The sequence below is a fragment of the Pituophis catenifer genome, unplaced genomic scaffold (assembly GCF_029215685.1).
Source record: "Pituophis catenifer annectens isolate HBS135680 unplaced genomic scaffold, rPitCat1.0.hap2 SCAF_6, whole genome shotgun sequence".
Taxonomy (NCBI): Eukaryota; Metazoa; Chordata; class Lepidosauria; order Squamata; family Colubridae; genus Pituophis; species Pituophis catenifer.
In genome coordinates this window covers 43,986,253-43,999,371 of record NW_027256886.1, presented here as the reverse complement: position 1 = coordinate 43,999,371, position 13,119 = coordinate 43,986,253, and the positions used below count along the sequence as shown (strand labels likewise).

The window sequence follows — 13,119 nt, the reverse complement described above, 5'->3', positions numbered from 1 at the left end:
TCTATTAAAAACCATTTTAGGCTAGCCTAGAGCATTGTGAGAATTCAGCCCATGAGCTTGTAGCAAACCTGGGATCTAAACACATATCCCGCCTCTATCAAATCAGCTGCCTAAATCAAAACTGCAAACTGAGCAAATCAGGGATGATCTTTACCTGCCCACTTAGCCTATTTATTTGAAATGCACTTACGCCATGCTTCCAAAGCACAAAACCCCCAATCCATCTCTCAGAGAAGAAGCAAAGTACAGGATTAAATAGGTCTGAGAAACTTGATGACCCCTCAGTTTAGCAGTCCAAATAACAGCAGCAGACATGCCAAAGATCTGCATCTCAAAAAATAATACCCTTGATCTATGGAAACAGATGTAAAAGGTTAGGTCACAGAACCTGTGCATCTGTTTACAGGCATCAGCTAATGGGGGGGGGGGGGGCTGAAGGAGTCAGGATTATATAACCATACAAAGGAAGTGTCTAATATTAGCCATTAGGTCTAGTTTGAAATTGCAGGCTGTATGTGTATGCTTCGTCGCATGTTAAGTAGAATTTAGATTTCCATCTCCTATGGTGGGTGCCTCTAGCAGAAGTTCTTTGCTCATGGGCTGAGGGAGGCACAGTGTGAATCTGTTCTGAGACTGGTGGAAATATTGCATTGCAGTTGGAAGTTGCTGTCGGAGTCTTTGAAACATCCTGACTAGTGGAAATATTGCATTACAATTGGAAGATGCTCTTTCAAACATTCTTGTGCATGTGGCATCGATGGATGTATTAGTGGGCATCTTCTGCTGGATGTCCTTCAGTGAACTAGCTGATGTTGTTTGGCAACACTATTGTACTGATAGGGCAGTTATAATTAGACAAATCTAAGTTAGTTCCCTGTATTCCAGTTGGGTTTCACATATTACGCATTTGTGGGTAACTGATTATTCATTTATACTATATGGCACATGGCCATACTAAGATGCACAATCCCATACCATTTCATTCAGATGTATTCAGTTGCAGTTATTCTCAAGTGGTCCTGTATTGCATTTCAACCGTGCATATTCATTTGAAAGGAAATTCTGATGTAGGGGGGTGTCTAAGGGTTCCATTTTGGGTCATATAGTCTCACACCGACTTGCATGGGATCTATATTTATAAAACTACGTTGACAGAATTTTTCCAACAGATCTAGTTGCTTGCATACGTATTTAAGAACGGTGTCTTTTAGACAGGGTTTGTGTGCATGTATGTAGATACACACACCGATGCTAGGAGAAAAGCGGGCGGGGGGGGGAGAGAAAGAGCGAGATGAGACTTCAATCCCAGAATCCGAATGAGGGAGGGGGGGGAAAAGAACCTTCCCTTTCAACAGGGACTCATGCATCAAACTTCAATTTTCCGGACGATTGAATTAGTGATTTTTTTTCCTCCTGAACTAAAATACACTTAAGTCTTTGGGATTAATTACCACGTTCTGGTCTCTCAGACGGTAGTATTAGTTATCGTTGCCACGTCTGACATCAACCCTGACACCTCATAAAATAAGGAACTGAATTTCACTGACTCAACCGTCTCTCTCCCTCAACCCAGCTGGGGAAGGGAAGAGGAAGGGTGGTGTGTGTGTGTGTGTGTGTGTGTGTGTGTCTACGGTTACCTTTGGGGAGCCCAATGGGACTAGAAGCCACAAAGACAAGACTTCGTGATAGGGGGAAGGGGGCATTTCGGGTTTTCACGTGCTCCATCCCCCACCCCCCCAAGGGATGGGAATGGGGGTGGAGGGGGGACTCAGAATAACCCCGTGTTTAGGTCTGGAAGAAACGACAGAAACGGGGTGATGGTGCCTTTTCTTCCGGAGGAAGAATGAGGAGATTGGCTGCCTCGGGATTGGATCCTGTCAGCAAAACACACCCGAGCATTCCGACAAACCATTTTCGCGCGCGGACACGCCCTCTCGGGCACTTTTTTTACTGGGCGGAAAAAATCTGGGGCTTCAAAGGGAGAGAAGCGTAGATGGATCTGCGGGCTCCAGGCAAAGAGGGAGAAGGAAGGGAGAACGTCTGAGCCAGGCGGCCTTCGCCGGGGCCCCTTCTTCGACGGCGTCCGCTGGGCTGAGTGCGCACCCATCGGCGGCCAAGCAGGGGCGCCAGTCCCGGAGGCAGCCCGCAGAAGCGCACCGGCTGGCGGAGAGCAACGCCTAGCGCAGATTCCGTGGGCTAAACACGCGCTCCCAACACGGAATCGGAAGCTAATCTAGCGCGTCGTACAAGAGCCAATGACCCCCCGCGCGACCGCCGCCGCCGCTTCGCCGAGCGCAGAGACTCGAGGGGGAACCGGCGATGCCAGATGACGCGCCAAACGCGCCTCCCTCCCTCCCTCCCCGCTCCTCCCAGCGAGCCGCTTCAGAGCAGGATCGGGCTCCCGCAGGAGGAGATGGGGGTTTTTTTTTGGGGGGGGGTGGATGAAGGGGGAAAAAAAAGGGGGGGGACCCGTACGTTAGAAAACAAGGCGCCGCTCCCGGCGGGGCTCTTGCAACTTTGGAGAAATTAGGCGGGGCCTTGTGGCTGTGGAAAGGAATCCTGGACTCTCCTGGTTCCCCAAAAATGGGAGAACGGAGATCCCAGCGCAGCGTTTCAAGCGCTTCTCTGAGTTCCTTTTTTCACCCTAAAGCAGTGTTTCTCAACCTTGGAAGCTTGAAGATGGGTGGACTTCAACTCCCAGAATCCCCCAGCCAGCAGCGCTGGCTGGGGGATTTTGGGAGTTGAAGTCCACCCATCTTCAAGCTTCCAAGGTTGAGAAACACTGCCCTAAAGGATAACCATTTATTAGTTCTTTGTTTTTCGTGACAAGGAGATCGGTTGACGGACAGGCTGGCCCAGCGTCAGCTGCGGAGCTCTGATCCTAAACGCTCGCAGAATAGCCAAGGCCCCTGGCGCAAAAGAGGTCTCTTATCTTGCGCGGTCTCTTCCCAGGCTTCGCTGCCCCGCGGCGCCTTTTTACCGGGCCGTCTCCAGTGAAGTTCAGTGGGATTTTCTATGTCTAAGTGCGCTTCAGGTCGCACGTTCACGTTCATAGATTTGACGACCGATTAACACCCCCCCCCTCCGGTCGTTTCTGGGGATCCCGACCCGCCATTGATAGCTAAAGTCACGCTAGAGAAAACTGAGCGGGCAAAGTGCCCCTTTCATCAAGTTCCTTCTTTTCTCCAAAGCAGAAAACTCGCCCTCCTCCCTCAGACCTGGCCGCTTTTGTCGGGGACATCATCTGGTTGATTTCCAAAGCGCCCAGCGCTCCTCCCCGTCGTCCTTTTTTTCTGGCAAGAGATGAAAGTCTCCCTCGCTCGGGGCTTTTGTCGACTGGTGATTTCATCAAACATCCACTCAACTTTGGCACGCCTTGGTGTCAAGATGTCTCTTGTTGGCCTGAATTCCCCGTTTCACAAATCTCCGCCAGTCTCGGAAAATATATAACCCGTCAGCTTCGAGCTGGGGCAACAGGAGAACGGTGCAATATACCCTGATGTATCGAAATAACCTTCGCTCCCGCCACCCCCTACCCTTCCCGGTTTCGTTGTAATTTTTCCGGTTTGGTTAGTTGGTATGGGCCAATTGCAAGAAAAGGAGGCAAGGTGGAGGATTGCCCCTTCGGAATCCAGTTGAAGAAACCTACCGAAGGCAGAGCTCTATGAAATGAATAGGCTGATAGAAAAGCAAACAAACGGAAGGAGGCGTGTAAACCCCCCCTTCCTCCTCTTCCTCTCTAGAAGGACAAAAACCCTATTGTCCAGATAGATTCGTTTTGACCACCTCTCTCTGTCTCTCTGTGTCCCTGTCTCTGTTTCTTTCTCTCTCTCCTGGAAGATCAAAGGAAAGGAGGCAAACGTGGATAGAAGGGCCAGGAATGAAGCGGGAAGCCCCCAGGAATGCAAAGGAGCTTCCAGGGATCGGCTTTCTGGAGATAATCGGGCATCTCAGGATCGGATCTCTGACTCTTTCCGTGCCACCTACCTGACTGCAGCGCCAACAATTTACAGGAACAAACCTCACCACTACTAGGCCGGAAGAACGCGCTGCTGCACGCGAGCAAAACTCTGCTTGTAGCCACGTGTGGAAAACTTGTGTGAGGCTTCTGGCTCCATCTCTCTCTCTCTCTCTCTCTCTTGTCCCTGGAGTCAATAGCTCCAAATGAACTCCTATTCGGTTCTCCCCACACCCATTCTTTTCTTTTTTTTCTTCTTCTTTTCTTTTCTTTCTCAAAACACACCACATCTCTTGCTTCCGTTGAATTGTAGCATTTTTGCAGCCTCATTAAATCCATTCGAAGACAAAAGAAGAAAAGCTGGAAGGGGGAGAGAGGGAGAGAAAAAGAAAGAAAGAGAATCTGTGGAGAAGGGGGAGGGAAAGAACAGATAAAGAAAACAAATAAAGCCCTTTAACTAGATCTTCACATAAATGTCACAGTTTCTCAGCCTTTACGATATGCCTGCTTAGCATAAAAACACTTAAGGACAAGATTGAAGGCTTTGCGTGGTATCTGGACAGGAGTCAAACAAATCCCTGGCAAACAGACCCCCCTCCTCCCTGTAGATGCGAAGTGGGGAGGGGGCGAGAAAGACAAGTGTTGTCCCAAATAAGACCAAAGAAAGTGCCTTTCATTGTAATTCATAGACTTGTTTCAAATGCCAAGAGAGAAAGGAGAAGAATGGAAGCGCCCTTCGAAAGGCACAGATGCCCTAGTGCAGGGAGGGGGGGCTGAAGGGGGGCAGAGAGAAGGAGAGCTCCACTCCCATTATTGCGGAGTTAAACAGTGGAAGGGAGGGTTAACCTAATCCATCAAATTGTCTGGAAATGGTGAGGAAAATTCAAAAACCATATGGTCTCCAAGCGGTTTGGTCCTTTCCACGACGGAGGCACACGCTTCTTTCAGCACGGCGAGCCGCAGGAGGCAGCGCAGGCCCCATTGTCGCTTGTCACTTCACAGAAGAGGCCTCATTTGTCCCCAGTTTTCATGCTTTACGCTAAAAATTACAACGCCATCCATTTCCAAAGGGGAGAAAGATTGATTTCGCCTGAGAGAAACTGCTCCCCCCAAGCCCTCCCCGGGACACGCACACGAAACTCGCGGCGGCCCCCTCCCCTTAGTTGGAACCCCCAGTTCTTCCTCTTTTTGCCTCCCCCCCCCCCATCGCTTGGCCGCGGGGTCCGCCAGGTTTGCATTTCTCACATAAATTTCACCAAGAATGGGAAAACACGCGTTGGACCGTCAAAAAAATCCCAGAACGAGCCATTATTGGGCGGCAAGGGAGATGCATTTAAAAGAATAAAAAGGAAGGGGTGGAAAATTAAAGACCATTTGGCCCCAAAGTGATAATCAAGAAAGCAACATTTACCTGAAGGTTTCCCCCCCAGCTCCGCTTTTGACAATTAGGTGGGGGTGGGTGGGTGTTATGATTTTCAATATGTATTGTGTTTCTTTCTCACTCCCCTTACAAAAGCAAGTGATTTAACTTTTTTCTTTTTTTAAAAAAATCCGTATTAATAAAGCATGGTTTAGCAATAAATAACTTTGTATTTTAAAAATACCTTGCTAGGAATGAATCCATAGATAAAAGTGGAATCTAACGGATAAGTGTGATAATTCTGCATGCAACACAGAGAAATCTGCTTCATAAACGTATCTCCTATATGCTATATTTTAAAATAAAGATATGTGTGCAAATACACACACACAGAGGCGCAGGGATCTTATTTCAAAATCTCATCGTTTTGTTCCCATGGAAGTTGCATCATTTGATAACTTCCACAATCATGCATCCTAAAGTATTATTCCTTTAGGGAACCTCTCCCAATGTTACTTTTGTTTCTTGACCGATTATGGTTGGTTTGAAATGCATGGTTCTTTTTGATAATTACTCAGCTCAAAAAGACAGCTAACTTGTTCTGTCCTTCTACAGCTAAAAGCAAACTTCACTATTCTTAAAACATTTAAGGAATTAAATTTGAATCCCAAACCATCTGGCTTTCTAAGAACGTAATTCTCAAAGAAAACCTTAAAAATCCATATATTAAAATTTTAAAGGTTTTATTGTTTAGGAAAAATCTCATCTGTACAACTTTAAGAGACCACAACATTGTCTCTGTGGTAACTTAAATAAGCAGGCCTTTAAAACTGTTGTTTTTACAGATCAAAGAAAAAAATATGTACATTTATATTTATAGTGCTAATATCCTCATTTGTTGATGTAGGATCTCTTATTATTTATATTATTATTAGCAATCATAATAGTCTTACTATTTTTCTAGCATGCAAAACAATTCTAAAAAAGAGTACAAAATAAGTAGATTCTTTTCTGAAATCACCTTCATATAAAAATGCAAAAGGCAGCCTTTCTTTCTCTTAAATAAAAGCACAACAATAGCAATAAATGGTAAAAATAGTTTTTAATTGATAAAATGAGGCAGAATCTCACTTGAGATCAAATCCTAGGTGCTGGCGGGGGGGGGGGGGAATGGGGGAAAAGTATATATTTCAAACTTCCATAGAGGATATATCCCCGCAATATTTCAGAAAAATAGGAGCAAATAATAAAGGTAAAATAAACCAAATTAAATAAATTAAATAAAGATCGTGCATATAGGAAACATGCAAGGAAAAGGCTGCTAGCCAGAGTCCAACTTAAATTTTACATGGAGTAAAAAAAATTTTAAAGCAAAAAACTTCCTAACGATGCATTGAAGTAATGGTATTTATTCCAAGGTTATGAGTTCTCTTATAAACAACAACAAAAATGTATATTATTAATTTAAAAAAAACCCTAAAAAAGTAAGTATCCAATACATATGCTTAAATATATCTATACAGAAGTTACCCATAATTGCACAGTTCCAAAAATGAGAGCTACCTGCTTAGGCAGCTGTTGGGATATTGATTCATACTATCATCGTTGTCGTCGTCGTTGTTGTTGTCATGGTCACAAGTGTGATTATTTTATATTGCTTATTGCTTTTGTTGGAGGGATAAACAACTGAGTTGTCAAGGAAGTGAGTTCCAATCCCTCCTAAAGTCCGGCGGGTTCCCCCCCTCCTCCCCCGGGGCTGCTGACTGAGGAAGAAGCGTGGAGGGGCGCAGTTCTCTCCTTGCCAAGAGGTGGGAAGGGGGCGGGTGGGGGGGGGAAGAGAGGAAATGCCTGGGCCATTTCTCTGCTTGTTTTTGTTTGCGAGGCAAAAGAAGAGCTGGGAGAATAGAAGGAAGAGGAGGAGGGCCGCCATCACCACTGTCACCATTCAGTCATCGACGTCAATTTCCACGTCTTCGTCCTCCGAGCAGTCCTTGCTACTGCCCGGCTGGTCCGTGAGAGGAGAGGCCGGGGAGAGCTGGAGGGCCCCGTTACCTTCCAGTCCATGTTTGGGATGGGTAGGAGAAAGGGAGCGGGACTTCGCTCTCCCTTCAGGGGTTGCCTCCAGCTCAGCAATGGCTACAATATCCACCTGGCTGCTGGGTCCCAGTTTCTTGGCAGACTCCACGTCTGCTTTCATCTCTTCCAGGTCCCGCTTGAGTTTGGCCCTGCGATTCTGAAACCACGTTATCACTTGGGCATTGGTCAAACCCAACTGCTGGGCTATCTGGTCCCGATCAGCGGGGGACAAATATTTCTGGTACAAAAAGCGCTTCTCCAGCTCGTAGATTTGATGGTTTGTAAAGGCTGTTCTAGATTTCCTCCTTTTCTTGGGGGTCTGCCTCTGGCCAAAAATAGTCATCCCATCCCTTCCTGCAAACAGGCAGAAGAAGGCTTTTCAGTCCCCCGTGCAAACGGGCCCGCAGGCAGAGAAAGCGCCCGCCCGCCCGCAGCCCACACCCCAGGCGGCTCCCTCTCTCAAGTCTGGGGCCCGAAAAGACTGGGGCGGAGGATAAGAGCCACACGGCCCTAAGGGAAACACCCATCCCGGCCTCTCTCCCGCCTCGCTATCTGTGACAGGCCCCCGAAAACCGTGTTGCGGCGCACAGGCCAGATCAGATTCAACGGGACTCTTCTCCTTCCCGGCTAGAGGGAGAGGAGGCCCCAGCTTCCCAGGCCGCGTCAGGACCGCTATAGATCTATTGGAGGTGGGGGACGGAAATCGAATGGGTGCTCCAGAGTCGCCCACATTTCACGCCAGAATTGCTTAAATCCAGCAAGGTCTAAATAGGGAGGGAGGGAGAGACAGAAGGGAAGATGTTGATTTGCAAAACCTCCCTACTTTCCTCTAAAAGGGTCCGACCTAGAGTCTTAGGCAGGTGGAACTGCTCCTTGTTTTAGCCCCCCCCCCGTTGGTTTGTTTCCAAGAAGCCGCTCGCCCTGACTCCTTATTTCTCGAGCCGGCTGCCGAGGAAGTTCTCAGCGGACGCTCTCCAACAAACGCAATGGCCACAACTCCCGGTCCTACCCTCATCTCATCACCACCTACAAGGATGGAGGCCCGGGCCGGTCAACCGGCCCCGCGTCTTACCTTCTGCCGCTTGCAGGACGCTGACTTCCAGCCCTTTGAAGGTCTTGCTGGCTAGCTCCTCGAGGGCGCAGAGAGGCGAGGTTTGCGAGAGCAGTGCCCGGCTAGAAAGGGGCAGGGCAGCCGGGGGGTGCTTCTCGGCGGCGGAGAGCAAGTGGGCAGTCCCGCAGATGGTGTAGCTTCTCCTCACCGAGGGCTTGTTGAGGATGTCCTCGATGCTGAAGGGCGTCAGGGGTTTGTTGGAGTTGGCCGGAGGTGGCAAGTGGTCCAGAGGGCTTCTCCGGCGTTCCTCGGCCGAGGCAGCTTTGCCCTCGTCTTTGGAAGTCATGCTTGCCGGGTGTTTGGGATTCCTCTCCTTCCCCACCAAGGCACCCCCTTTCACTTCCTGGTTCCTCTCAGCCTGCTTTGACACCCCCGCAATCGCCAACACGGAAAAGCGAAGAGGAGGCAGGGAGGGGGGGGGCACTCAAAGAAAGAAAAGGCAAAACAAAACAGACCCCAACCTAACCCAAACCGCGGCCACGCTACCCTACAGCAGGGCTGATGGCCATGGGACGGGAGAATGGGGGCGACGGGATAACGAGGGGCTGAGGAGCCCTTCCTGGACGGCCAAGAATCTGCGGTCCTGCCCAGGGAAAAGGTAGCTAAGGCGCTTCTTCCCACTTTATTCTCTAGCTGGCTCTGTTCTTCGCAGCTGCTGTTTTAGGAGACACCCCCTCCCCAGTAGTTCCAGATGCCCCCTTCTCTCTCTCTCTCTCTCTCTCTCTCTCTCTCTCTCTCTCTCTCTCTCTCTCCCTCTCCCTCTCCCTCTCTCTCTCTTCCTCCCTCTCTCTCCCAGCAAGAGGGGGGGGGTCTCTTCCCCAGCCAGCCTCTTCTTCCTCGGGCTGGGGCAGAAAAAGCAGCGAGAGACGGAGGCGAGGTAATTGACTCTGGCTAACAAGTGATTGTTGACTAGGAGGCGATCCTGACCCTTTTCGCCCCTCTCTCTGCCTGCCTCTTCCTCGCTCCCTTTCAAGTCTGGCCAATGCAGGCTCTCCCTCGCAACTTGGTTAGGCCATTAATTGGGAGGCGGAGGGTAGGTGGAGCCCACTTGAATTATAATGTGGAAATACCCTTGTCATATTCTGTCCCCACTATTTGCTTGGACGTATATATTTTAAAATTACATTACAGCCTGGCTTTATTGCATCAGGATAATACAGTGTGGTTGGAGGAGAAATTAAATAACCCTCCAAAATCCCATCAATATTTCCTTTCCAGTTCCTACTCCCCCCTCCCGTCTTTCAGTATGATGATTATTAGACTTTTAGAAATTGTACTAGTATCATCATCATCATCATTACCATCATTATTTCTAACCAAAGGCAGAAGGAATGAACTTATCACAAGGTAAGGATTATTTTTCGTCAAAAGCTTATTCTAATTTTGCATGCATGTTTATGCATTCTATTTTCCGAAGTTATAAGAATGTACCTTTTATTTGCAATGCTCAAAGAAGCTTCCATCAATGCGTGCCCACAACTTGTGTGATTTTTAATCTTAGCAAGCTTTACATAAGAGTTCAGTAATAAAGTCCCCGTTCGGGATATATTTTAATCTAAAATAATACAATTTAGAAGGACTTGTTATTGGATATATTACTTCTCTCCCGTTGTATAGTGTATGATTGGACTAATTCAATAGCAATTTTTGTCTATTTCTTTGTGGGGGAGGGGTTGTTTGTTTTGGTTCTTGTTTCAAATATTAATGAATTATTGTTTCATATATTGCTATAGCGTTTGTGTCCAGACCTAAGAAACAGGGCGATCTCTGCTTTTTTTTTTTTTTACTTTACTTCCACAATATACTTAACTAGTGTTTGGTTCCTGCCGCTTTGTGACCAATTTATTTCCCATACATTGCCTTCACTAGATTATTATTATTATTATTATTACTATTACTGTTGCTGCTGTTGCTGTTAATACTACTACATCATTTTCTGCATAGTACATTCAAAGAACTAAGCTTAAGCTTTAGAAAATATATCATCCCTGGTAATACCTCGAGGACAGCAGAGGGAAAGCAAACGAGAACGTGCAGTCCTCCTGTAGCTCGAGCTATAATTCAAGAGAAAAGGGCCACCAAAGAACGGAAGGGAGATATTTCATTTCCTTTTAAAAACTCCAGATGATCCTGACAAGGAAGGATTCCCCCGCCTTTCTCTCCCACAATACCCCCCCTCTTTTTTTACGGCTTCCACAAAAGCTTAAGGAGAAATACTGCTCTTGGAGGTGAAGGACTTGGAGCCCAGAGGGGCCGTGTCATTTCTTGCTTCTGGTGAAGGCTGGCTGAAAGGCTAGGGAAGATCAGAAGGTGGTAAAGGATCCCAGAGAGGCAGGGGAGGTTTATCTGGGACACTGCTCTCTCTCTCTCTCTCGCTCGCTCCTCTCTTTCAGAGGAGGGTGGGGAGAAAAAAAATAAACATTTTTCGTCAGTTGCTCTTGGCTTTGAAAAGAGAGAAAAATATGAAAGCATCGAGTTCCGAATTATGGCCAAAAAGACAGAGTCCTTTTTGTCAGCTTTTTAGTATCTAGTTAAATATGAAATGGGAACGGTCATTTTCGAGAGGAGGAAAGGGCTGCGAAGGATGGTGTTGGCATAGATGTTGTACAGAAGCCGCGATACTGATGCCTGTTGAGATATTCTTTCCCAAGGCCCTTTGTTTATAAACGAAGAGCTCTCACAATTTCAGGTGACACTACTTACCTAAATCGGGTTTTGACACCCACCTCACCATCCCTCCTTCCTTTGAAATCGCAACCAGATTGGCTCCCGGGAAGGGAAGGGAGGGGGGGGCAGAGGAACATTCCAGAATGCCAGCAAAACTGAATGAACCTCTTGCACCTTCAGTGTTTGTCGTTCTGGTGAGTGACTTTTTTTCCACAAACGATTACCTGGAATCACCCTCCTCGCATCCCCCCCCGCCCCATTTCACGCCTAGGCTCTGGTACTGAAAGGAAACCTTCAATTCCCCAGACCCCCTTCCCCGCTTATTTATGATCTACCCGTGAAACTTCATGTCTGTTAAGCTAAAATTCAATAAATCTCTTCTACACCTTCCTTTGCGAAGCTCAACAAAAGGCACAAGAGCTGTATTTTAACGCCACCGCTCTGACGAAGCTCGGAGAGGCTTCGGATCTCTCCAGCTCTGCACTCGACACCGAAGGCATATATTTAACTATTCCTATAAAACATGGTAGCCCTTCAAGGGGAAACAAAGAAACGGATGAGGTGGGGAAGCAAAAATATTTTTTTGAAAAAAAAATAATAAAGGGAAGGGGGAGGGAGAGACGGGATTTCTGTTCCACACCAAGTCTTCGGATTAAGATAGGATTTAAAGCAGAGTAATTATTTCTCTTCAAACCCATTTCAACCCATTACACCCTGGAACTCAGGGAGTAGTGAAAAAGTGATGAATTCAAGTATTCCCTTGTTGCCTGTCCCGGATTATGAATAAGATAGAGAAGGGGTTATGACAATGACTGTGGGTCCAAAACAGGTGCCCCCGTTAAATAAGGCAAACTAAAAAGGGCAGCTTGTGATCTGTGATGTAAAAAGGTTCATCGTATGCTAACCCCCACATGAATTACAGAGGAGGTTATGGCGGATTTCACGTCTTTATTTATTCCCACCTACCTCTCTTTCCAATACTCATAACCCCTGTTCGATTGGCATTTTATGCCATCTGGGGGCTGCTGCCAAGAGAGAAAGCCCACCCTCATCCCCCTCCCCCCCCCGCATTTAGAAGTGCTATTTGTCCTGTGCTGAGTTCATGCCAGGCAGCAAATAAGACAGCGAAGTCAAAGGGTTTATTTCCCTGAAAAGAGTCCTCGCCTACCTTTCTTATTGCTCTCTGGGAGTCTCTTTATGCAGTGACCTATTTTTAAAGACCTATATTGGGTGATTTGTCACCTCAAATACTACAAGGGGTTTAAGGGAAAGGGGAAACATCCTAAATCTAAATTGTTAGGTTTCTTTCTTGACTTTATCCAGAGAGGCTTCTTTCCTTTAGATTTCTTGTTTTGACAAATGGCCGTGGCTCTCAATCAATCGCAGGCGCGCACACATACGAGCAGCAGCCGCTGCAATCTTTGTTAGAAGGTACTTTGGCACTGCGATGCCGTGGAAGTGCTCGGTCCCGTTGACGTTAGATCGTCCTGTGAGCTTTAATAGGATGTCTGGGAATTAGGCGCTGATCTCCGAGACAAGAACAGTGGGGCTTCTCCTCTGCAGGTCTACGAAAGGTCGGTTCAGGTGGCTGCAGGCAAGCCGGATTCTGCGTTGCGTTTTATACGGTACCGACCTGATGTGACCGGGAAACAAGGCAGGGACAGAAATGATTGTCCAAAAGGACCGGGGGAAGAGAAAGCACGGGCTATATTATTATTATTATTATTATTATTATTATTATTATTATTATTATTATTATTATTATTATTATTATTATTAATTCAATTTAAATGCCGCCTTTGTCCGGAGACTCAGGGCGGCATATGGATTCTATATGGATGCAAAGGAGTGTCGTCGGGAGGGGATGGGTCTCCAGGGATTCATCGGAATTCGCTTCCACCTAAACCTTTAACTTACACGTGTCTGTGACATAAATAGATGATCTTT

General features: G+C 47.1%; 1 protein-coding gene across 1 annotated transcript; it reads right to left on the bottom strand.

The window, feature by feature from the left end:
• Nucleotides 1–7,263: 7,263 nt before the first annotated feature.
• On the bottom strand, nt 7,264–8,791 carry LBX1 (ladybird homeobox 1). The gene is made up of 2 exons (XM_070945870.1): nt 8,467–8,791; nt 7,264–7,748 (listed from the first exon to the last, which is right to left on the bottom strand). Exons 1-2 carry the CDS (start codon nt 8,789–8,791, stop codon nt 7,264–7,266), a joined length of 810 nt encoding a protein of 269 aa, XP_070801971.1.
• Nucleotides 8,792–13,119: the final 4,328 nt, after the last annotated feature.